General features: G+C 29.6%; 1 protein-coding gene across 1 annotated transcript; it reads right to left on the bottom strand.

Annotated features, from left to right (window-relative positions):
- Positions 1–1,537: 1,537 nt before the first annotated feature.
- Positions 1,538–25,338, bottom strand: LOC134837517 (43 kDa receptor-associated protein of the synapse). The gene is made up of 11 exons (XM_063852900.1): positions 25,263–25,338; positions 23,621–23,703; positions 3,781–3,920; positions 3,448–3,722; positions 2,799–3,084; positions 2,533–2,733; positions 2,363–2,472; positions 2,187–2,268; positions 1,930–2,129; positions 1,826–1,870; positions 1,538–1,766 (listed from the first exon to the last, which is right to left on the bottom strand). Exons 1-11 carry the CDS (start codon positions 25,298–25,300, stop codon positions 1,538–1,540), a joined length of 1,689 nt encoding a protein of 562 aa, XP_063708970.1. The 5' UTR covers positions 25,301–25,338.
- Positions 25,339–26,627: the final 1,289 nt, after the last annotated feature.

The raw sequence follows: 26,627 nt of genomic DNA, 5'->3' as shown, positions 1-26,627 counted from the left end.
ATGGGATATTTAACTATTGATTTTATTTTTCTTTTGAAACATGTTTAACAACGTTTGTAACTTTTTTTCACTATTTTATATTTATTTTTTTTTCTTTTTTGTTATGTATGTATAATGGAAGTTCCGTTCAGTTTATATTTATTTTTTTTCTTTGTAACATTATACTTCGAGCTATGTTTAATTTTTCTTGTGTTCTACTTTTTCTTCTATATTTTTTATATATAATATATTTTGTTGTATATCAGAAAAGTTTAGAAGCTCATAAAGATACCATTTGAAAGATTCTGGTATGATTTCAATGTTTTTTTTGTATCTTATTTTTTTTTAACTGAGTCAAAAACTTTCCATGGATAAAAATAAATTAAAATGAACATTGAAACAATTAAAACTGAATTGCGGTTTTATTTTGCTATTTTACCACACCACAGGAAATACATTAACGAATGTCATTTCGCTGATATTTATTCAATTAATTTTCCCATTTAAAACCAGACAAATAAGCTTTATCGCATAATTGGTATATCCGAATTTTTTCACTCAAAATTAACCCATATTTGCATTTTTTGGCTGAATATTAAACGAATCCTTTGATTTTGTGAAAAATTAGTATTACAAAAGGAAAATTTTAAATTGTATTTGCTTTTTTCTATCTAACATTACTATATGAATTCTATTCATATTATTAATAATTATTTATATTTATCATCTTCTAGTTTTATAATAATTGAGCTAAAATTGAGTTAAGTTGATTTTTTTATGTTAATTTTAATATTTATTTTAGAGTTTATTTAAAAAATTAACATAATATTAATAATAATTTTTATTTATTATTAATGATAATGATATAAAAATGTTTATCAATAATCAGTTATTTATTTACAGATTTTTATTATAAAAGCAATAAATTTGATATAGATTATGAACAACATAATATTAGCAACAATTGTTAGAATAAAAATAAATTTATGTATAAACTTTTTTTTATTTAACAGTTTTCACATCGTAAATTTTATATAGTTTGACTTTTTCACATGCTTACATACAAAAATAGTGTTTTTTTTTAGTTTCATATAGATTTGGCGAATAGAATAAACAACATATATGATGGAAATATTCATTGTTATTTTATTAAAAATTTTGTGTTTCGAGGATTTCGTAACAATTTTGCTGCAAAACGAGTAACAAAGAGCAAATATCTCACAGTAGGTATAAAATAACATTAAATTGATTAATTGCAGTTGTGTTTATCTTGCTTCTTTCGCTTATTTTTATATTACTTAGTTTTTTTTGTAAAGTACCTAGTTCATCGATATCATCTCAGGAATTGTATCAGTTGTGTAATTTGTAATAATTAATTTAATATTAAGTTGTAAGTATCATGAAAAAAATGGAAGAGCATGTGTTAACAATATAATTTATCATTTTTTTTCACATGCTGCTTTTTTCTTCGTTTTGATATTTTCATCATCATCATCATCATCAGTTTCTTGCCGAGAGAAAAAAAGTTTTTGAGTGATGGAAGTTAATTACTTTTTAACTAAACGGAAGAAGTGAGTTGTCCGGGCTCGCTGTCATTGATTGTCAATGTCGATGCACGCAGACTCAATGATTGCAGGAAGAGATTGCTTTGAAAGAACGGATGCGGGGGCGTAACTGACGATGACGTTGGCATGGGTGGCAGTTTACCGTTTATGGCTTTTGCGCCATCACAATTGTTCAAATTTAAGCGTGAATTAACGAGACGATTGCAGGAAGGGCATTGTAACCTTTTAAAAATTCAAGAGTTTAAAAATGATTTAAAATATTTTTCTTTCTTTTCACTTACCTAGGTTTACTTTTATCACGTCGTCGTAATATTTCGTGTGCACATCTGGAAAAAATTAACTTTTTTAGAAGACAAATTACAGAAAAATTTCAAAAAAAAATTACCTTGCATGCAAAATATGGGCACATGGCAGTGCTTCGAGAGAATCGGCTTCAAGTCCGAATTGATCGCCGCACGATCCGCAATTAAGGCCCAGTGATAATTCCGTTTGATTAGCTAACTCCGTCTGATTTTTGCTGGCCTCTTCATCGCCCAACGATTGGTAGATGGAGGCAAGTCGTTGTCTAGTTTTCAAAACGAGCATCTAAAAAATTAAAATTTTAATTTAAAAAAAAGGAAAAAATTGTAAAAAAAATTTTACCCTCGCTCCTATGGAACTCGCAACTTCCAATAGTCTAGTATTGAATTCTAGTGGACGGCAATTACAAATTTTACCTTGTAATCTGCAATGAAAAGCGATGCAAAAGAAAAAGAGAGGAATGGAAGGTCAGGGGATGTGCAACGAGGAAATTTTTTGTGCAAAAAAAAGCTAATTACCTTAAAATGTCGAGACACCGCGCAACGCCATCCATGGCTTCCATTTGAGCCATGCGATCGCCTAAATTTGCGGCAGAGCCCATTGCTTGCTCGTATTGCCGAAATGCCTTCTGTAAATTATACAATCTCATTTTCTCTTCAGACCGCGAATATTCGTCCCAACAACTCACGTCAATGTCCAACTTTTTGCGATAAATGTCGCCGAGGATGCGAATGCTACGTGTAAGGGTGCCGTGGTCGCCGGAAAGCAATGCGAGTCGGGATGCTTCGCTGCAGTAATCGTGCGCATCGCCGAACTCGCCTTGCTTACGGAAGGCCGATGCCATTCGCAGAAGTACGGCACGATGATAGCGAGAATTTAAATCACCAAGCTAAAAATTTATTGAAAATTGAATTTAGTTTTACTTTAAAAAAAAAAAATTTTTTTTTGGCAAACCTGTAAAGATCTCGAAAGATCATACGCTTTTGCAGCATAACGAGCTGCCTTTTCAGCATCTTGTAGTCGTTCAAAGAGTTCCGAGAGCAAAACGTAGACTTGTAGTTCGAGAGCTGGATCACCGATTTGCATGGCGATCTTGTGCGCTGTTTGCATGTCCTCCAACGCTCGACAAAAGCCACCCATTTCTAAATAGACACTAGCTACGGTGAGGTGAACCATTCCTCCGGTTCGACACTGCGTATCACATTCGTTATAAAGAGAGTGGCGAGCGTAACTAAGAGCCCTGTAAAAATAAAAATAGGTATTATAGATCTTTGTCTTTTAATTAAAAAAAGTTTAAAAATTTTAGCTTTTTGATTAAAATTTAATTTTTTAAAAAAATATATAAATAAAAAAAAATTAAATTAATTTCAAATTATTTTTTTATTAGGAAAATATTAAAATAATTTAAAAAAAATTAAATAAAATAAATAATTTTTCGAATTAAAAATTTTAAAAATATTTTTTTTTTGAATTATTTAAATAGTTAAATTTAAAATAAAAAAAACTAAATTAAATTAATTTAATTAAAATTACTTTAAATTTAATTAAAATTAAATAAATAAGAGTAAATAATAAAATTTTGTCTCCTAAATAATTTTTTTACCTTTCTAGACAACCGAGCCTCTCGTGCGCCCGTGCCAGATTCAAGTAAGCCTCTGCTCGCATATTCGACGAATCCAGTTCCTCGGAAATTCCCAGCTGCATGTGTCCATACTCGAGCGCCTCCCGAAATTTGCCGCAATCCATGTGCGCTTGGTAGAGATAACTCAAAAGTGCAAAGCTGTCTTCGCGTTTCGAGGAAGCCCGTAACGCACTTTTCCATATCCGGATTGCTGAATGTTGTTTGTTCTTCTGATACAGGCGCAGTCCATGTTCAATCTGCAAAAATTTTATTGAATATTTGTTTTTTTGAAAAATGTTTTTTTTTCTAACTTACCTTTCTCTTAACGATAAACTGCTTGATACTTCGATGGCATGCGAAGAAGCAACCGAAGAGCGATCGCCCGTAGCGTGGAAGGTTGTAGCGCGTCCTCGTGAACAGCGGCGAGATTCGATCGACATTCGAGGCATAGCCCACTGTAAAAATACCTGATGTTTTGTGAACACGAAAAATATACAAAAAAGCAACATTTATTTGCGGACACATGACGAAAAAAGTTTTTTTGGTGCAAAACAATAAGAAGCAAAGAAAAAAAAATAAGAAGAAAAGGAATTTCTCATAAATATTTATTTATAAATAATAAATGTGAGTCGAGCAAGAGATCTTTTCATAAATTTTCATAAAAATTGCCGCAATTGCGTTCAATTTCATGTTTCCGTCCGCAAAAGTACACAAACCACTTTTCAAATTTAAACTCGAACAAATTTTATTTGACAACAAATAAATAAATATAACGAGAATGGACGACAATAACGATAAATGTGAACAAAGATGGACAGAATGCTGCCAAAAATTTGTGGCTGCTTGTTTTTTCCCCCAAATTTCCATTATCATTATACACATTTTATGAACACATTTTATTATCATGTATATTAGAGGCCGAATGAATTAATATGCGAGAGCTCGTTTTTATTTTCTTGTTTTTGACAGATCAAACAAACCAGAAAGCACAAGGCACGACAAGGCAGGCAAATCGAAACTCGGGCAATAAAATATGGATGGATGGGAAAAGTAAATGTTGTCCCGATGACAAACGAGAAATTTATTTCATGTGAAAATTTTATCGTGTTGTGTTCACGTCGCACTGGCATGCGAGAGAAAGGGCAGGCAATGCGGACCGAACGAGATTGAGGATATTTTGCGAATCAAAAGTGATTTATTTCTCGGTATGTTCGTGTGTGTGTGTGCTTGTAGCTATTACGTTCGAACAACGTGGATTGTGTTTTAGCAAATGATATCATCTAAATTTATTATCATCAATTTTTGGGCCAGAAAGGATGACTTTTACAAGATTAGTTGGAAAATTTTTAAGGAGGTGACAAATTAGTTTGGAAAACTTTAAAATTATTTATATTAAAATACATCGGTGGAAGCGCGTGGTAGATTCTTAATAATTTTTTAAAAATTTATTTAATATTTTTTTTTTAAATAAAAGTTTAAAATTAAATTTAAATTCCTCTTTTTCTAAAGGTTTGCTTGAATTTTAAAGACTAATAAATAAAATTCAATAATATTGTCAGTTGCCCAATTTAAGAATTTTTAGCAGAGTAAAGTATAAGTCTTTAAAGTAAAAAAATTAAACATCAAAAAATTATTCTTTTTTTAAATTTATTTTAATTATGTATTAAATAATATATTGGAAAATTCAAAACCAATTATGATTTTTTTCTAATAAAATCGTCAAAAAATCATCAGTTTTGATAAAATATTCTTTTTTTTTTTCAAAAAATAAATAATTTTATTTTTTCTATCACTAAAATCTTGTTATTCTTACATTAGATAGATATGGATGGCTCCATTCTTACATTAAAATGTTAACAAATTAACGAAAACATTTTGAGAAGTAAATAAAATTTTTTCATTTATTTTTTTTTTTTTTTTTGCAAAATTTTGTCTTAATTTTTCTCATATTATTTTTTAGTTACATTTTTAAAGCGTAAAATTTTTAATTTTAAAAATATTAATTAAAATCCAACCACCTAGAAAATATTCTTATCTCAAAAATAATTTTTCATATGAGAAACTTAAAAGATTTCATAAAAACTTTTTTTTTTAGCAGGTGAAAACGCCCAACTTTTCTTTTCTTGTAAGGCTCATTGTCGACAACGTCCCTTGACACGATAAGCTACTTTCTTTCGTTTTCCCTCTTTTAACTCGTCTTACGTTGGGAACGAAGTTCATAATCCTTCTTTAACAGAGAAAACTTCTTCACCCGTGATAATGCTCAACAAACACACAAAGATTTACCTTGTTCTGTTTATTCTCTAGCTCTACACGATTTTTTTTTTGCTTTCGAGAATCGTCCGGATGTAATTTTGCTTGAGCTAAAATCAAAAAAAGTAACTTTTTTCCGTTCTACGTGGTTTGCCTAAATTACGTTTTGTCTTTCTTTTGTTGCGAGAGATGAGTTCCTAGACACGCGATTTAATTTCGTTCGAGTCAAGCTCAATTTGTTCGCGGGGAACGAAAATGAATGTAATTTAAAAATATTAGCTAACAAGAAAATATTTAACTGCTATTAAATGGCAGAGAAGAGCACTATTAGCATCGCTTTTACATCGCATAGACACGAGCAGAAAATTAATTTGAAATTTATTTTGGTGTGTTTTTCATAATAATTTTCTCGCTCATTCCCCACCAACTTTTTCGGATTTCGTCTAGGAACGAGCATCAATTTCGTTCTCGTTAGGCGCGTTGCGTTGTTTCGTCTTGCCTAGTGTAGTGGAAAGTGAGCGGCGTGTGAAAATGATTGAGGGAACATTAATGAAGTTAAAGATAAATGAGGTGACTTAAACGTAACAAAATTACCGCACCAAAATTTTCGATGTTTTGTTGTTGTGTGAATCTCACACCAATTTTTTTATCGTTTTAATAATTTATATTGATTTTGTTCTAGCTTGACGTGCCAACCAAAAAATACAAAACTTTTGTGTAAATTATGTATTTATTAATGCCTCAAAGGTACTCACGCAACACATCACAATATAAATTCAAAATTTAATTATTAACAACGGAGGAATTTGTGTTTTGTCATGTCTTTGTTCTCGCACGACGCGGTAACGACGATGATGATGATGATGATGATAATGCGACGTTGCTGCGGTGTTCGAGTAAATTTGAACATGAATTGCCAAGGTGGCCATAAAAACACTTTTTTAAATAATAATTGTATCCGATTTTTCATTCAAAATATTTTTCTTTGTCGTAGACGAATCTAATTTTGTGTATTTTTAATTAAAATTTATTTCCATTCATTGGTTTCCTTATGATTTACCACCGCCCGGTCGACCCTAATCTGCCTGTGTAAGACACATTTTGAGTGCGTTAGCTTGTTTTTGTTTCAGTCTTTCATCATTATTATTCATTACATGTTGTTGCCTTTCATGTCCGCAACATTGTAGTATCTTCATCACAAACCAATAGAGACAGCAGCACAATAAAACGAAATGAATACTATGAGAGACAAGAGAGAGAAAGGAAACATTTGTTTTGTTTATTTTGAAATGAATTTAATAACTTGTGTATCAAGAGCTTTAACCCATAATCGATCAATGGAAGTCACAACAAAAAAATTGAGCCGGAAGTGGACAGGAATTGATGTAAATTGGTCATTAATCAATCATATAAGGGTCCGGTAATTGATTCAATAAAAAATCTTTTTAACAATAATAAAATTGAAAATTTTTTTATCGATATAAAGAAATTGAAAAAAATTAAAATTTTCATTTTTTTAAGCAAAATGACTTTAAAAAAATTAACTTTAATTAAGAAAAGAAAAACACAAGACATTTTTGAATACTTTAAATACCAATGTTGCCAAAAGAAAAGTTTTTTGGTAAAGACGTCAAACTTTTCGGTTCAGAATTGTTTCAAAGTTCAATTTATTGAAATAAATACAAAACCTCATTAAAAATGTTAATTAGTGTCTAGCACATTGGTTAATGTCTGCATGAGACAGTTAATGTATAAACTTGATAATTAAAAGTCAGAAAAAGGGTTAAAGCTGATAAAACAGTAAAATTTTTGTTTGATATCATGGACCTTTTAAAAATATTAGGAAGAAAGTATATTTAGTAGTAGAATAAGCACAAGAGCAAAAAATTAAAAAAAAAAATCAGAAAAGAAATAATTTTATGAATTGGAAAAAAATATAATTTGAATTGGAATTAAATTTTAAATAATAAATTGAATTTATGAATATTAAAAAATATTAAATATAATTCAATATTAATTAGGATTTATTTATTAAAAAATTTTAATTTCAATTTTAGGATTTATTTAATTTATTTTATTTTTATTAAGTTCAATTTCTTTTCAAAGAATATCTTCAGATTTAAATTAAAATAATAAATTAATTTTTAAGCCTAACTTTAAAATTTTTATTAATTCTAATTAATTTTAATTGACTTTTTATTAATGAATTACTTTTTTTATTTAAAATTTTAAAATAAATTAAATAATAATTTTTAAAAAAGTTATATGTATTAAACAAAATTGCTTTGCGAATATTTTCAAAAAATAATGTCTAATTTTATTTTTATCATTATAAATTTGTTTGATGATTGCTAAAACAAATAAATTTCCATACTTAAAAAATGAAACCAGAAAAAAAAATAAAATTTTTGGCATTTCTAAAACAATTTTTAAAATTTTTTAAAATGTTTGAAATTATCTTCTCAATACCAATAAAAATCCTAGTGAAAAAAAATATAAAAACTTCCAGGAAAACTTAACCTCTGATATTTGAACGATTCCAAGAGCCGTGTGGTTCTTTACACCGCACGTTAAATTCCCAAGTCTTATCCTGAGTCACATTTTCTCAATAATTTCTATTAAAAATTTCATAGAAAACATTTTAAACCCCAAGTAGTCATAAAAAGGTTAAAATATAGACGTGTTTGCCAATTAGAAGAAAATGTTTTTACTTTGATCTCAATTTAATCAAAACTATTCTTCAAAACTTTAAATTAAAACCAAGAGCAAAGAAAACAAATCTCTTGATTATTATTATTTTGCCTACTAAGTACAAAATTTTCCATATACACCGAGTCAACCACAATTTTGCATACGAATCGGTTACGACGACGTCATTATTCAAGCAAGGTGCACACAAAAAACCTTAGACATCCAATTCACATGTGACTGTATGTGTCGATACAAACTTCCATAGCAGGTAAATAAACACCAAAAAATCATTCATTTTTTTTCCTACGCTACAATTTACGACTACCACAACGATATGTTGTCGACCAAAGCAATTTAAATCAGTATCGCAAAAGACGTGAACCGATCAACAAGTCGTGTTTCGTCTTAAAAAAAATAATTTCTATTATTGTTGTTATTATTAAACTAAAGCAAAAAAGGCAACCGGTTTCCTATTGGAGAGAAAAAAAAATAAATAAAATTTTTTTTGTTGAATGAGTTTTAAGTACAAAGTTAAACATTAGCGTTTTATACCATTGCATAACTTTTGTTTGGTTACTTAATAACACGCCACCGTCAGCAACAGTAGCGGTAAAAGTGACGTGAGGTCGATGCAAGTAAAACAAATTTGAAAAATCGAGACCAAAACAAAGTAAACGTCGATAAACATGAAGGTATTCATTGCTGTAATTGGCATCATTGGCGCAATGACACTGTTAGGTAAGTCAACGTTCACCACTTTTATTTTTAGTAGGGGAATGTTAAACAGCATCTCTAAACCGGTTTCATCTAACGGTCTGTGTTACAAATTATTATTTCAAGGTTACACCGAGACACCCGTCGAACAAACCATCATAAAGTTACTGATAACGGGCTACGGCATCAGGGTGATGTGGAAAGCGGCGCAGAACAAAGAAATGGTGGTGGCATTCTTGTCAAATATGTGCTTCATCATACCCGAAAACGACGAAGACCTGTACGACAGCAAAGAAAGTTAAAACCAAAAAGTACAAAAACAAAAAAAAAAGAAATTTCAATCAAGTCAGCAAAAAATAAAATGTGTGTTGTAACAAAAAAAAATCGAAAAAAAAAATAAAATGTAAATGACCCGACCAACTAAATACCGAGGGACCGTGAAATCAAAACAGAAAGTGATAGTTTTTATAGTTAGTTTAAGACGCGAAGAAAAAAAATATTAATAATGCCTAATTTTGCAATGCTTAACCTTCCAAACGTGCATCGAGCCGAGTTTAAACGAGTTGTGATGAAAACAAATTGCTCAATTGCGAATACATTAAAAGACAATTTGAGCTCCTAAGGCACGAGCTAAAGGTTAAGCATCGTAAAATTTTAGCAAAAAGTTCGATAATCAATTTCTTCGTTGGTTATGTAATTAAATAAAAGTCATTCTAAAGCAAATTCAAAGCACTTTTGCCAAAAAAACTGTGAAATCATCAACTTTTTTTAAATTTTGTATAAACAACGTGATTTTAGATATTTGGAAAAAAGTTTTTTAAAAAAAATCATGATTTAGCTGCATCAGTTCAAGAAAATCATTCCATAGATTTAAGTGAACACAAGGGTGACTTGCATAAATTTCCTAAGTTTAACGTTTGTTGTATAATTTGTTAAAATTAAGTCTTTTTATACGATGGAATAAATCTTAAGTGGTAATATACATTGATGTTTGTTTTTTTTGCAAGTTGAAGAAAGAGATTTTACGGTTTTATCGTAAAAAGTCATCATAAAAGTTGATTTTATTGAAAAAATTACAGTTAGAGTGTGTCAGATGATTCTTAATGAGTAATATGACATTGAAGATTTTTTTAAAATTTTATTCCTTATCACTGTTTTTTGAGTCAAAATGTTTCTACTTTTGTTTTTCTTCTTTATGAGATATTTTTAAAGCAACCTATGAAAAACTATTTAGTTGAATATTTTTCAAATTGAAAATCGATTTTTTAATTTAAATTAAATTAACTGTTTAATTGTGAAACATAATTAATTATGTATATTAAAATGCCTTGCATTAAAATTTATAAAAAGGAATTTCTTAATTTCGGGTTTAGTTTCGAATTGAACGACGAAGGACATGCTATTCCTCTGTGTCTTTTTTGTGAAGCGAAATTGGCACTTCAAGGACGTTCATGAAGAGGTTTTGACTAAATTCCCGGACGACTTAGAGGTCAGTAAAGTTTAGTCTCTATACTTCTTCACAATTTGAAAAAAACAGTGTCCACAAGCATAAATGATTAAACTTGTAAAAGATAAAGTTGCTTGAATCGGGCTTAAATCAAGGAAAAAGATACGATCATTGGACTTAATAATTTTTGCAATGATCAACAAGAAGACTATTGAGTAAAAGATCGTGATTAAAAGGTTTTTTACTCTTTGATTTTTTTTTTCGTGTTTAACGATCAACTAACGGCGAAAGAAAATTAATCATAGGAATCTTGGTTTAACAGTTTTTTCTCAAAATATCAAATTTAATTTCTAACGGCGAAAAAAGTTCTCGAAAATTAATATAGGAATCTTTTTGGTTTAACAGTATCACTTACGTTTATGAGTGAAAAATGGATTTAATAATGGGATCATCAAAAAAAATTTTGGATTTATGAACATCGCTATACTGTATGTTATGAAGTAGCCCCAAAACCGAAATTGATTCTCAAATTTAATTTCATTCTTCTTTCAACCATCAAGTAGAAACAACGTAAATGAAAAATAGTATGATTCTGTGATCCCTTACCAGTGCCCAATTGCCTTTGCAGGTATACCAATTGCCTTTTTCCAAATAAAAGCCTTGTTCTCATCATAAGGTAAATAAATTTAATATTTCATTTTTTTGTCAAAAAATTTGAAATGGGAAAAATTGGAAACAATTAGGGAAAAAAATTAAATTTTCATAAAAAACCACGAAAATTTACAGCTTTTATTAAATTAATACAAAAATCTAAATTAGCAAAGAAATTAAAAATTATTAAAAAATACTTTTCATGGCAATAATACCAATGCAATCTCTAAGATTAGCTACTATAAAATAAGATACTTTAATATTATAAACACAACAAATTGACGCAAATTGTTTCAAACCAAGGCCAACTTTGATAAATTTCTTTGTCATATTGCCTCAAGTTGGTCACTTGTCCCAACTTTTCTCTTAATTGAATGAATAAAAAAAATTGAATTTCGTTATAAAATATCTTGCAGGCGTTTTGGCTGCACAACAAAATCAACAAATGGCACGTGCTACGAGAAACTTTCTTGTGAACTTTGATCTTTTTATATTTTAGTTTTCTTGCGTGCGTCAACATGGGCAAGCAGCTGCTGCTGCAGTGTACGTGCATTTGGGAAATAAATAAATTTAAACAACAACAACAACTAGGAATATAATAAATTTAAATTCGATAACCTCAATGAACCAGATACCATTCGTTAGCGGGCATTTGTTCGGTGCTCATTGTTATTTCCCTCAAGTCCGTTTGAAATCAGGAACCATTGTTTAAAACTTTGTGCAAACATACACACTATTTACTCCAGATGGAACAAAAAAAAAATAAAATAAAATAGAACAAAAAATATAAACAGTTTTATCGGTTTATCATGTATTTTCCGCATTCACGAACACAAAACAACAAAACAGTTTTTTTTTCATTCGATTTTTCTTCAATTCACGTCGTTTTGCCAAAGCCTTATATTATAAGGCAAGGAAATTTATATTTTCTCAACGTGACTTTATGTCGATGGATGTATAAATATTTCGGAAAAGCGCAAATATTCGGCTTTTCAATTCCGTTTCACATTTCCTGCGAGTCGTTCTCGCATTTTTCAATTCAGTGCCAGTGAGCTTTGTTTCTCAACTTTTTTTTTGTGCCTCCGAACGAACGTACAAAAGCGTTTAATTTACATTAAAAAACACCAACACAATCCTTAATGTTATTATATGAAGTCATAAACGAGCAGAATATTATTTTTAATACGGAATAAAAGTAGGAAAAACATACGGAAAGAGGCTTTGATCGCGCACACACACACAGCAAATAATAGAGGAAACAACGAAAAAATTATACAGTTCCTAACCTTTTTTATGTGTTTTTTTTTCTGTTCATCTTTGAAAACAAAAATAATAACCGTGTAATCATTGGTTGTGTCGTTGCATTGAGAGAAAAGTGAATGGAATGGAAAGTTTTTGAAGAGGAAAGGTGATCGGTGGCATTAGCGTCTTTTAAGGTATTAATTATTATTTTATTTCGTTTTTTTTTTAATGTTTTTCAGGGCTAAATTTTTAACTGATTTTTTCACAAATATTAAATTAAAGAAATTAAAATTATAGATTTAAAGATTCAAAACGGAAAGTTAAAATTTTACTTTAAAATTCCAAATATTAAATTAAAAAACTAAAAATTATAGTCTTTCCCGAAATATTTGACAAAATATTGAAAAAAAAGTTTTGAAATTACTTCTTTCGAAGAAGAAATGCGATTTCAATTTTAGCAAACTGAGGAGTTTAATGAATTTTTATAAAGAAGTAAGCGAATACAACAAAATGAAGCGTATAACATCATTGACTGATTTTATAGATTTAAAATTGTATCTGAAAGTTTTCATCGTTAAAAAACGAAAAAAGAATTGGAAAAAATTTTTAAATTAATTATTAATTTTTGAAAAATTACCCTTTATTAGAATTTTTTAGCAAATTTTTCTTAAAATCGAAAATTGTTTAAAAATGTTGATTTAAAAATATTTAATACAAAAATTTTTTAAAATTGAAAATATTATAAAAATTTTTAAAAAATTTCTTAAAAAAATATGGAAAAATACCAAAAAATGGTCAATTTTGATGAAATTTTTAACTTTTTTTTTTATTTTAGGCTTTTGAAATGGGGCATGGACAAAAAGTTTTTAAAAAAATTGGAGCGGCCTTATTCAAAATAAAAAAAGAAGGATAAAAACAAACGTGATTTGATTTCTCAAAGAATCGCTAGTTACACGGAGAGACGTAACTAGAACCACTAAACAACATATTTTTCCATAAAAATTTCCTTCCTAAAGGTGTTTTTGTTGAAATGATATCGCAGCACCGAAAAAAAATCGTGAAACATTTTTTGGCAACCGTATGGTATTTATCAACAGTTTAACAATGGAAAAAAGGCAACGGATACAAATTTTAACAATCGAACGTCTTTGTCGGTTTCGTTTTGTATCCAACATTGGTCCTTATGCCATTCAAGTTGCTTGCTTGCACCGTATCTTGATTAATTGTCTGAAAACTGCGTGAGACAAGATCTTTGATTTGCGTGTGGGAGTTTACTTTTTCTCCTCCTTTCATTTCTCTCGCTCTCGTTCCAAAGCTGTCAAAATGGTGTTTTATGGCATCGCGGAGATTAAAGATATTTTAATCGTATTTCGTTTTGCGAATTTTCAGCACATCTCAGCGTATTATCACCGCAGCATCACATGTGGAAACACTTTTCATTGATTTGATTTCCAAGTCATCTCACTTCTTTATATGATTATCTCTTTTTTTATGAGACTTTCTTCTTCCGGCTGGCTGTCAGATACATCAGCGAGCGAGGTTGGTGTCATAAAATCAGTGCGATCGTTCGACATAAATTGTTTAGTGGAAGCGCCGCCGTGTGTACGAAAAATTATTATGATTCCACATTTCGCCACATTTTTTTATTGCATTGCACGTGCTGCGGCTGACAACAACGATGATGATGATAATCATCGTCATGTTATAGTCATTTTTCAACATATGTACACGACTCGCCATTGTTCCGCTCTCCAAGTGTACAACACATTCTTTTTTGCGGTTATCTGCAGTCCTTTTTAGGTTAAATTAAATACCTTTTTCACTGTGTATGCCACTCGCTCGCTCTCTAAACAAGCACATAAATATTTCTGGCACACACATTAACGAGATCAGTATCACATCATATTGTACCAAAAAAGTTGGTATGCGAACAAGAAAATCAAACTAGGAAAATCCCTCAGTGAAGAGAAAAAAACTCATTTATATTCCGTCGTGCTGTGCGAGAACTTTTAAAGTTGGACATTTTCATCGTCAAAACTACACATAATTTCTTTTCTTTCTTGGATTTTCAACTTTAGTCGCATAAATATCGGAAAATTGCTTTTTAAACCGTCTCTGCCAGGCAAAATTCTGAAACGATTATTTATGATAACCATTCTCGTATCAATATATTCAAATGAACCCAGTGGGACAAAATGCGCTTAAATTTAATATAAATGAGGCTGTTAAGTTTTCATTCGAAATTTTCAATATAAGATTCAAAGAACTCGACTAAAAATAGAAAATAAAGTCTAAAAAACACATTTTTTATGTTAACTGATCATTTTTCACCTACGGTACCAAAATTTTCAAAAGGTATCGTACCGTAATTTTTGGTACCGTAAAAAAATTACCAAAAATTACGGTACGATACCTTTTCAAAATTTGAGTACCGTTAGTGGGGAAAATGACCAAATACCACGAAAAAGTGTTTTAAGAAAGATAAAATAAATTGTTAAAAAAAAGTAAATATTTTTTTTCCAAATGATTTTTGAAATTTTTATAAGATTTTTTTTTCAATTTTATTTTTTTGAAATAAGGCCGCTCCACCTACTGGAAAAAATTTTTTTTTTTCAAAAATAATAATTTTGGATTTCTTTTTTAAAATCATTTTTTTAAATTTTCATAAGAATTTTTTTTCAATTTTTTTTATTTTTTTTTTTTTTTTTTGAAATAATAAAAAAATAAAAATTATGAAAAATTTTTTATGGAAATTTAAAAGGTCTTATTTTTTAACTCACAGAGCTTTAAAATAGTCATTTTCGTCCCACAAGGAAAATTTTCCTAGATTTTCGGGTGAATATGCGAGAAATGAAGTAAGAGAATTAAGATTAATATCGGAACGTGAACAAATTTCAGGTTTCGGTAATTTCTGCTCCAAATATTAATCATCGAAAAATTGCGTGAGGTGCGCATTCGTGCTAGAAACTCTAAATTTACAACATTCCCTTTTTTCCATCATCAACAGAGGATACAAAAAAAAATGGAACAATTTCACAGATGAAAGATTCCTGTCCTACATTCAACGCCAAATAGCTAGCGGCCAATTTTCTGCATAATATTTACGACATTATTTTCTCTCGCTATCTTCCTCTGTGCAAAAAACATCTCAAAACGGTTACAAAAGAGGCATCTCTGCTCTTCTTCATTTGTATGTATTTTGAGTTAGTCATGCAGTATCTAATTGCTATTTAATGCAATTATGCAAATGCGATTGTGAGAGTGTGTTTATTTAGTAAAAGAGTAAGAGCCAAACAATAAAGCGGATAGTAGTTACTTTGCATGCGAAATGTAAATGGCAAAAGGATGCGGAGGAAAACCAATACTTATCTAATTAAGTGATTGTTTGGCGATGGGAAAATTGGAGGAAATTAATTTCATTTCCTTCGGTACGTCCATCAATCAGAGCGGTAATAATTGATAAAGTGTGTCAGTTAAAAAGGAACCAATGACACACCAAAGAGAGTGGATTAAAACACTTTTCATCCTTTTTTTTCGACAAAAAAAGCGAGTTTTTTCATTCGTTCAAAACACTAAATCACGACAAAAAAGTTAAGCTGGTCTTTTCACAGCAATTTTTTTGTTTGTTTGTTTGGTAAAGTCCATTTCCTTTATCACCCACTCAAAAAATCTTGTTCAAGCGATTACGTCCAATTAGTCCTAAAATAAAAGCCATTATAATAAAATCCTAATTTGTCCACTTCTCGGTTAGACAAAGAGGTGTGTGCAAGAGTGGAGAAAAAGGTGTTTATTTCAATTAACATACGTTACGACGTGGTGGAGACGCCTAGTCACTTACCGCATTTCAACACATATTGGAGTCATTCCGACCGAATGTTATATTAAATAAATGACAAAAATGTATCTGTATGACGAGAGATTGTTAATTATCATCTTTTTGTCGTCAACATTCGTTCGTGTGTGTGAGTCCCTTCAAGCAAATAAAAAGGGAATCATCCTAAACAAAGTGATGGTAATTTGTTACGAAATAAACGGCCTTTTTTGCGTTTGTTTTTGGTCAAAAGAATGCATTCCTGTGGAAAACTGTCTGTCTTTCATGTTTTTCTGTTGGCCTCATCCTCCCACTTTTAAATGTCGAGTACAACAAAAGAGTTGGAATGGAGCCATTTAGCACACAAACTAACTAACTAATACAAAAAAGTGGCTACGCATTTATTTATCCGTTAATCAGATCTCTGATATGTCCTAATTTTTCCACTTCATGAATTCTGCTCTCTCTCGCTCTCCCTTTGTTCTTCATAAATAAATAAAACATTGCTTAATTTCTTGTTAGTTTGGTTTGTCGCTCGGAACCATTTAAAAAATCTATATAAAATTTTCGTTTTGAGAGCTACAAAAAATGGTACCGCATTTTGATTTCGTTAACTTTTTGATCATTGTGGATCACGTGGTTGACGTGACCTGAAAAATTTTCAAAAACACGTGACATAAAAAATTTAAAACTACGGAAACCACGTGACCTGAAAAGTTTTTATCACTAAAAGAAAAAAGTTTTCAAACCACGTGACCTGAAAAAAATAAAACCACGTGATTTGAAAACCTTTTTTAAACCACGTGACCTGAAATATTTTAAAACTAAGGAATGTTTAAACCACGTGACCTGAAAAGTTTTCCTTTTTTCCAAACCACGTGACTTTTGTTTCCAATTTTTTAACGTTTTTAAACTAAAACGAAATGACCTAAAAATTTTAAACCACGAACCACGAAATTTTCAAACCACGTGAGAAAAATCAAACAAAATCGTGAAAAAAAATTTTTTTTAAAACCAAGCTACGTTTTTCACTATGAACCAGTGAAATTTGTGATTTTTGTAAAATTTTATCGTAAACAGTAAATTTTCCTAAAAAATTTTCAAAAAAAAATACCAGCATGACCAAAAATTTTACCATTTTTAATTTAATTTTTATTTTTCCACGGGATTTTTTCAATTTTTCTAAAATCGTAAATAATATTTCCACGTGACCTCACAAAAAAACTGGATATAAAAATTTATTCAAACCTGAAATTTTAAACCACGTGGTCTGAAAAATTTTCAAACCACGTGACTTGAGAAATTTTTAAAAACACGTAACCTAAAAAATTTCAAAATAACGGTAACCACGTGACCTAAAAAGTTTTTTTTAATCACGTGATCTGAAACATTTTTAGGCTAAGTAACTTGAGAAATTCTCAAACCATGTGGTGCGAGGAGTTTTAGTAACCACGTGACCTGATCAATTTTTAAACCACGTGACTTGACCATCATTTCCAAAATATTACCGCATATTTTTTCTTCGAAATGCGGTAAAAACTAACACACTAATACGAGAACAAAACAATCGAATGTCAAATGGTTGAGAAAAATATAATAATCATGAAGTAGTTCGTAGCGCAAAACAATCGTCGAAAATACTTCATAATCACATTTGTTTCGCCCGACTTGTGCTCCAAATTGGCATCCAAACTCGTAAAAGTTATCAGAATCGGCATGGCGAATGCTATCAGATTACAAAAATCTAGCGTGAGAAAATTTTCCGAAGCGAAGAAAACAACGCAAACAAAGACAATAAAAATCGTTGAGATAAGCATTTTAAGTACCAATGTAGTTCTTCTGTGTGTTTATATGAGGGTACGGGTCAATTTCATTTTCCCTTCTTTTCTTTCCTTCTTTCAGCATTTCTCTTTTTGCCGCAACTTTTACTACGATTTTTCGTTGTCGTTTCCAAAAATAATCTTCGTTTTATGTCAATAGACACATTTAATATCCTTTTATGCGAATGTTTTAATAGGACTTGTGACATTTTATCATATTTCTCGACGGCGTATAACGAAGTGCCGCGACATGCCTGGGCAACTGGCAATTTGTTGGCACACAAATAAACTTTTGCTCGTAGGGTATATAAAGTTGCAGTTTTATTATTGGATAAAGTAGACTGCAGTTTTTGTCTGCTTTTTTGTGTGTTTCTGTGCTAAAATGTATTATTAGGTGGACGAATAAAGAGACATAACTTTTCAATTTAATTAAACATCATGATGTTCCAAATTGAAATAAAAAGCAATTTATGGATGGGCACAACACAAAAAGGGAAGAAATACTTTTTCTCCTAGTCTAATGTTTATGGATTCATTTTTCATACTTTTTTGCTACGTTTTTTGATCCTCTTTTGTTTGGTACTTTAAATGAATAAAGTTTTGAATTGGGTTAAGAAACTTTCGTTCGTGCTGTTTTTCATTCGTGAAGCTTTAAAAATATTTTTTTGGCTTTTTGAGTTTTAATATTTTGCTAAATGTTTTGTTATTTGAACGCTTTTAAGATTCAGTGAGTGGAAAAAATTGTAAATGAATTTTGATGCAGAACATTTTTGTGGATTACAGAAGTTTGTAGCATGGTTGTCTATTAAATTTTGCTAAGTCGTTAATTTTTGATGGTGTTACATTTTTATTTTATTTTGTTTATCATGTAGTAAAACTATTTTGGGTTAGTGTCGCTTAGGATTTATGTTGTGGGCTTTAGAACATTTAAAAATTGTATTAAAATTCGTGAACTTGAACGTAAAAAATAATATTTCAAAACAAATCGGTCGTAAACCTTAAAATATTTCTTTTGATTTTAAAGGTACCTAATCAAATTTTTTTCACTCAAGAAAATTTCAGAAAAATCCTCTTACATAATGAATTTGATGAGAATAAAAGCTTTTTCTTAATTTTGTTCAATTTTTTGTGTCAAGAAGTTAAAAAGGTAGACAAAAAAATATTTTGCGAAAATGACCAAATAATTATTAAAAATTTTTATATTTTTTTTTTTTTTTTGTAAATTTCTTCAAATTTTTTCTTTTTATAATTTAAATTATTAAAAAAGTTTTAAAAAAATTAAAATTTTGTAAAAATTGAAAATCTTTGTTATTAATTATGAGAATTTGAGAGAATCACAAAATTTTTGTTTAATCAAATAATACAAAAATTGGATTTATTGTTTTTTTTTATTTTTTACTCTTGCATTCATAGTTATCAAAAAATAATAATTTTTCATGTTTTGCATATTTTTAGCTAAAAAATTTAATATTAATTTTTTTTAATGTCAGTCATCAGGGATTATAAAAAAAAATCTTTAACGCAATTTTATGAAAAATCTTTTCCAAAAATAAAATCTCTTGTCAAAAAGTTTAAAGATTGGAAAGAAAATCGATAACAATTTTCTTAATAATAAAGAAATCTCAAAAAGTTTTCATAAAAAATATTTTTAAACTCGAAGAATTCTCGAAAGCAATAAACCAAAAAATTGTTCTCAAATACTTTCAAGTGTTTCATGCTGCGTTAACTCATATTGCTCAAATACAAATGAGACTGCATTTATCTTTCTTCTAAAGTTGCATATTGAAAAATGACTTCATTTACCGTCGAGAGTAAATTTACCGACCACATCTCCATAAATCATCTTTTCCATACGAGACCGAACAGACACAGAATAAAAAAAAAGAAGGATGAAAGATGCATTAAAGCAACATGTAAGCTGATATTTTAATGCCGAGAGAACAATGAAAAAAAATGAAAACTTAAGTAAAAGTATCTCATTGTGTCGGACATGCATCGTAACTCCAGATATATTAAATCATGATTTCTTTGGTAAAAGGAGACATCTCACGTATTATCTTGTCTTCTTCCCGGACAATGAAACAATAAAAAAAAGTGTTCTTCTTGCTCAACAATTGAAAGGATAACAATAACTACTTAGAGCTGCCCTTGTTACGGCTTATTGCATTACTTTTGTCCCTTGTAGTAATAATACGATAAATGCACCTGTAGCGCCTTTGTGTTCGCTCCGAACACTCGTGAGGGTAAATTGTTACAATTTAGCATGCCAGTCAGTAAATAAATGATGATGTTATTCTCATTCATAATAATCGCATACGATCCTACGTAATACACTGGCACGTTCAATTTAAGTAATAAAATATGCATCGGCACAATCAATCGAGAATATGTTCGGTTCAGGATGTGATGCTCTCTCTCCATTATATCTACGAATAATTTTGATGATGTTTATTGTGTCAAGGTTGTTAAGGTGAGCATTCATTCATTTGTGCGGTGTGGTGCTGGTTGTGGTAGCTGCTGCTGGTAGAGCACTTCAAAAGCAATTTATACCAAAATTTTCGGTTATTTTGTATGCATGGCATGATATTAGATACTTTTATTTTGCAGAACGGTGTAACAAAATGAATTTTACATCGTTTTGATCGATTGGATTTGATTGATTCTGAATAATAAATCATAAAATACGAAGAAAAATTGCTCTCTACAGTAATTTTTCATGCTCTTTTTCCATTTTTTATGGGGTGCACTATTGTTACAACTCAAATAAAAAGCAATTGGAAATGTCAAACAACTAAAACTTTCGAGAGAATTTGGTCTGTCGCCAAACTTTACGAACGGTGTTAACTTTTTTAATAGGTTTTGCAGTTTAATCAAACTTTTTTAAACCACTTTTTCACGAACGAAAACGTCAAATGCAGAAAAACGCATAAATTGCAAAATTTTTGTTCATCAACTCAAATTCATTACGATTTTACAAGTTTCTAACATGCTTTGTACAATATTTTTTTAAAGCTTTTTTCACCTTCCAAAAAGTGTGCACTGTGATAAAATTGTGTCTCGCTGATCAAAAATAATTTGAAGAAATGGGAAACACGTCGTTTTCTAGGAAGCTTGAATTTTTGTGCTTCAAAAGTATTTAAAATAGTCAAATTTCACTTTTTTGTTCATCAAAAATATTTAAAAAAGTTTTTAAAAATTATTGGGAAAAAATAATTGTGATGAAATATTTTTTTTATGAATTTATTTACTTTTTTTTTGAAATTCCTGTGAAAGTAAAATTTTTTATGTTCCAAAGCCTTAAAAAAAATGTCATTTTTTTTTAATTTTTAATTTTTTTTGCCCTAAAAATTATTTTTAACAAAGTAATTTGGCTCAGAGCATTTTAATGGAGAAAAATGTTAATGACGTTTTTTCTTCGCGAATTTTGAAGATATTGGAAAAAAATTTTCTAATTCAAATAAATAATTTTTAATTTCTATAAAATTTTTAATTTTTGTAAGACAAATGCTAAGTGGCATATTTTAATTTTAACTAGACAAAAAATATGCTATAATCATAATTTTTTGCATAAAGTTAACCGTTTTTTAGCATTTGAATTTTGGTTAACACTTTTTTGAAAAAAAAAATATAAAAAAAATAAAAAAAAAAATTTAAAAAAAAATAAAAAAAAAAAATTATTAAAAAATTTATTTTTTTTTCATTAAAACCATTTTTATTGTTTTTAAGGTTTAAATTTATGTAAAATTGATTTCAAAAATTATAAAAAAATTCATTCAAAAAAATAAAAATTTGAAAAGCATAAGTTCAATGTATTTATTTTTAAAAAATTTATACATACATTTAGTTTAATTTTTTGGTCAAAAGAAAACTTAAATTAAATCATAAATTTTTTGCCCAAATTTTTATATTTTTTGGCGCAATTTTTCCTTGAAAAATTTTTTAAAATAGTTTAAAAAACGGTATTTTTCGTTTTTTAACTTTTTTTTTTTATATTTTCAATTATAGTTTGTTTTTTTTCTTATTTTTTTTTTTTTTTTTTTTTTTTTTTTTAGTATTTAAATTTTTAATTTTTTAAATTTTTTTCAAAAAAATTATTAATAATTTTACATAAAAATTTCAAATAAGATTCTTTTTTAACAATTTAAAAACTTTATGTCGAAAAAAATTTTTCGCTAAAAAAATTGAAAAATTTACTGAAAATTTATCATTTTGCTAATAATTTGGCAATTTAATATTTTTTTTTTCATCAAGACAATATTGTTGAATTTTATAAGAAGCCATAAATTTTTTTTAAATGTTCTTTTTTTTCGAAATTTTTACAGGAGATACACTTATTTCCTGCAACTGCAACTACAAAAATCCACCAGCACCGTACAGACACTTTTCATTTGCATAACAATCGCTCCGCTAGTTGTACAAAAAAATTTCTGTATAATAAAATGTTGTAATAAAAACCAGGGCAGAATATTTTCCAACTTTATTTAAAGTTTGTTTAACATACTTTCCTGCATCACATAGTGGAGCAAACTGCATTCTCATTGTTCTTGCAATATTTTTTTCAGTGTTAGTTGCTACCCTCGACTCTATGAATGACTAAAATTTACAGCAAAAAATGGTACTTCGTGTGTATGAATGATTATCAAGTAAAATGCAGTTTTTATTCTAAAAACATTTTTTTTGTATTTATTCAAAGACGAAAAAAAAGAAAAGAACGAAAACTTGAATTGCGTTAGAGGAACGATAAAAAGGCATCATCTCGGATCAAGTGAATGCAGTTCTTTTTATTATCGCTTCGTTCGTTCGTTCGTTGGTTGGCTTGCATCGCAGAACACGCATGCATTGGATAATCTCTTTTTGCTAGAATTTAAATTGAAATTCATGTCTTTGTGCGGCTTTGCGTCTTCGGATGACGTCTTCCACTCTATTGCCTCATGCAAAAATTTTCAGTAGTATTTCGGTTTTGTCAATTTTGTTCATAATTCTCTCCCGGGAGCGTTATGTGACATTTGCTAATAGTTTTTATCACAAATGTCTCGGAATCCCACGAGGATGTGGCTGAAACGAAGAGAAAGCAACAAGCGCACAACTTTTCCGACACTATCTTGATGTGATGCGGAAACTCGCTCGTGCACAACAAAAAAAAAATAAGGAGAAAAGTGGAAATGAAATGATTAAAATTTAAATTCACTCAACATTTCCTCGGAATCGCAAAAACAAAACTCTTCTTACATTATTTTTCATTTTAATTTCATTATTTAACACTCATTTTCTCGTTGTTTTCTTGCTTGAACGGTGGCTTGATATGCAAAACATGTTTGTGTACTTTGCTCTCTTCTGGCACTTGCGAGATAAAAAGGCGAAACATGCACTCGTTCTCATTGTTATTCCTTCAATGACGCACGAAACAACAACAACAGCAGCGACAACAGTCGAAAAAAACAAAAGACGAAGATTCAACTCTTGCTCGCGCTCAACGAAAAGAAAAGAATAAACAAAAATATTTTGAAAGAAAAGCTCTTAACGTACCTGTGGAGTCATTCAACGGATTCCTATTATCATCAGGTGATGCTAGCAAATGTGTTGCTGATAATTTATGCGCTTGCAATCCACTGTTTTTCGCAACGTCGTAGTTCATTAGGCAACGACGACGACAACGGGAGGAAAAGAAGAAGAAGAAAATATAAAAAGAAAACAAAAATTAGGTTTTTTTTATTTTAATTATGCAGTATCATTTTGCACCATCGAGAGACATGGTTCAGGGAAATGAATAGTAATTGATACCGTACCAGAGAGAAAAAGGAAAAGAAAGAAAAAAACTGAAGGTAAAAAATTTATTTTTTTTCTTATAGAAAAAAAAATCTTTAATCACTTGGATTTAGAAAAAAAACGATGGTTTTTTATGTCGGGTGCGTGGTTTAGTGTGTGTGCGAGGGACAACACACAATCCGAAAATTGTTGCGAACCAGATGAAACATTAGGAAAAATAGAGTTCAAGGGAGTCGTTAAAATTTCTTTATTTGACAAGGACTGGCAATAAAGACTCATTTAAATAGTGACATGAACATCTGCCTCTTTTTTTGCTTTGCAAAATAAATACGAGAGATGAAAATGTCTTTTGGCTGCTTTTAATTATTGTCATTCAAAAGATAGGAGAATTTAATTCTAGATTCAAGCAAAGTACAAATCTAGATGACAAAGCACAGTGGGGGGTTTTTACGAATTAATAAGAAAGAAATCGTGAAAATTAGTGAAAATATCAAAAATTTACTGAAAAATTGTGTTATCGATCAATTAATCCAACTGAAACTTGATACAATTTTTTTTCAATAATTTTTTAGTTCTAAAAAAGTCGAAAAAATGATTTGTTTTGAAATACTGTGAAATCTGAGATTTTCAATTAAATTTCAGTCAGTCTAATTTTCTAATTTGAAAATGTTGAAAGTTTTGAAAATAAATTAGAAAAATCTAAATTTTTTGATTTAGTTTATTTCTTTTTGAAAATTTTTGATCAAAAAATTTAAGAAATTCGTTAACAACATTTTAAAATAATAATTTATTTACAAATTTTCTTTAAAAATTCATGAATTTCTGCAATTTTTTGATTAAGAATATATAAATTTTATGATGGCACATTTATTTGAATTTTAGATGCCCTTTGATAGAATTTTCACTCAAAAATTAATTTATATTTATTAATACTCAATCCTATTATTTTATTATTAAAATTCAGTTTCATTTTATTAAAAAAAATTCTTCTAAGTTAAGCTCGATAGCTTTTTAATTTTTCAACAACTTTTTGAATTCTTGCATCAATTTTCCTATGAATCAGTTCAAGAACTCTTCAATTTTTTTTTTAAATTTCGTAAAACCCCCACTGTGCAACATCTCTTGTACATCAGACTTGAGTTGAGGAATTTTATTAACAAACATCTGGAATGCGAATATTTTTCGTCGAAAATTTTTTCTATAATTTAATTTGGTTTTTCAAGCCTTTTGATTGAAAAACGTCTGCTGTTTTCGCAACTCTTCGCAATATTTTCCCAATAAATTAAAACAAAATAAAAAAATCAACTTCAATGATGCAAAACTCAACCGAAATCGATATAATTGTTTACTTAGGTCCAATTTCTCTCGACTTTCGGAGATGACAAACAAACAAGAAACACACCTGTAAAGGTTATCCTCCGTTGAATGTTCCCATGCCATTTGTGTAGTCTTGATTAATGACAAGCACCAAATTTTCAATCAATTTTCTCCTCACTTGGTACATTAAAATAATTGATACGATCGTTAATGAATGTTGGCGGGGCGTTTGTTGGACTACTTCTACTGCTACTACTTGACTGATGATTGCTGGAGCCCATGATAAATTTAACACGCCAGAAAAATAATAATAAACTTTTATTTCTCTTTTTATTTTTTCTTCTTTTTTTCGGAGCTTTCTGGTTTTTTTTTTATTTATTTACTTTTCAACTTTAACGAAAACACTTGCTTTATTTATATTTGCTGCGAAGGAACAATGTGATACAAGAACAAGGGAGATAGAGACAAATTGAATCTCCTACGAGATTGATTATTTCCCGTTTCGATTACTTTTTTTATTTTTATTATTTTTTCTCGTTTATTATTTTTATTTTTTTTTTTGCTTTACATTTATTCACACTTTTATTGCTTGCTTTTCGTTTTCTCTCATTTTTCTTATTTATTTTTTTTTAGGAATTTTTTCGTGACACTTTTTGGATTCACTTTAATTTAGTCGTCTTGGTTTAGTAAAAATAAATAAATAGGGATTTCGTGCATTATTGCCGCGCGACAACGCCCAGAACAAAAGTTTTCGTAGTGTAAGATGATGATGTTATTTTACGATGAACGAAAAAACAAAAAAATAGGAAGATTTTGTGTGTGCTAAAAATTACACATTTTACTCGCTACACGATACACTCTGTGAAATCGACTGTGCTGGCACACAAAAACTACTGCTAAGAAGGAAATGACGACGATTACGATGCTGCGACGATGATGACGATGGCACAACCGCTCTCATCTACAAACAACTGACTGAAAAATAAATGTACTGATCTAGGTAAAGGTCAAACCAGTGTTTCGTTCCCCTTCGCATGCACGAAAAATTTCCTCGTCCAGGGATGAAATCGTAAGTTTTTCAATTTTATCCTTTAAAATTGCCAAAATGAGCCCCATTTCAGAACAAATTTTAACAGTGTTCCAGCAATTTTCTCTCATTTCATTCAACAAGACGACCCGAACGCAATGACGAACGACGCGTGCGCGCACGGCCGTCTCTCGCAGCATCCTCTTCCCTGTGAAATCCTCTCTGCGAAACTAAACATTATCACATGGCATTCCGAATCTCGTCTCCATCGCACGGCATGTGGTGGTTAAAAGTGTGTGTTCGTCCCTCTCTTGATGTTGTCGCCGTACGCAACGTATGTCATATCTTTGGTTTTGTTGGATGACAGAGCTTTAATAATTTTCCCATCATCTATTTATATCTCTTCTTCTCGTAGAATCGCCC

The sequence above is a fragment of the Culicoides brevitarsis genome, chromosome 1 (genome assembly GCF_036172545.1).
Source record: "Culicoides brevitarsis isolate CSIRO-B50_1 chromosome 1, AGI_CSIRO_Cbre_v1, whole genome shotgun sequence".
NCBI classification, from domain to species: Eukaryota; Metazoa; Arthropoda; class Insecta; order Diptera; family Ceratopogonidae; genus Culicoides; species Culicoides brevitarsis.
This window is presented reverse-complemented; position numbering and strand designations above follow the sequence as displayed.

Bases quoted from the DNA above. Each gene is read 5' to 3' on its own strand.
- LOC134837517 (XM_063852900.1), bottom strand. From the start codon at position 25,300: ATGGCATGGGAACATTCAACGGAGGATAACCTTTACAG. The intron at 3,723-3,780 runs GTAAGTTAGAAA...AAATTTTTGCAG, and splicing joins AGTTTATCGTTAAGAGAAAG to ATTGAACATGGACTGCGCCT. The intron at 2,734-2,798 runs GTTTGCCAAAAA...ATAAATTTTTAG, and splicing joins ATCTTTCGAGATCTTTACAG to CTTGGTGATTTAAATTCTCG.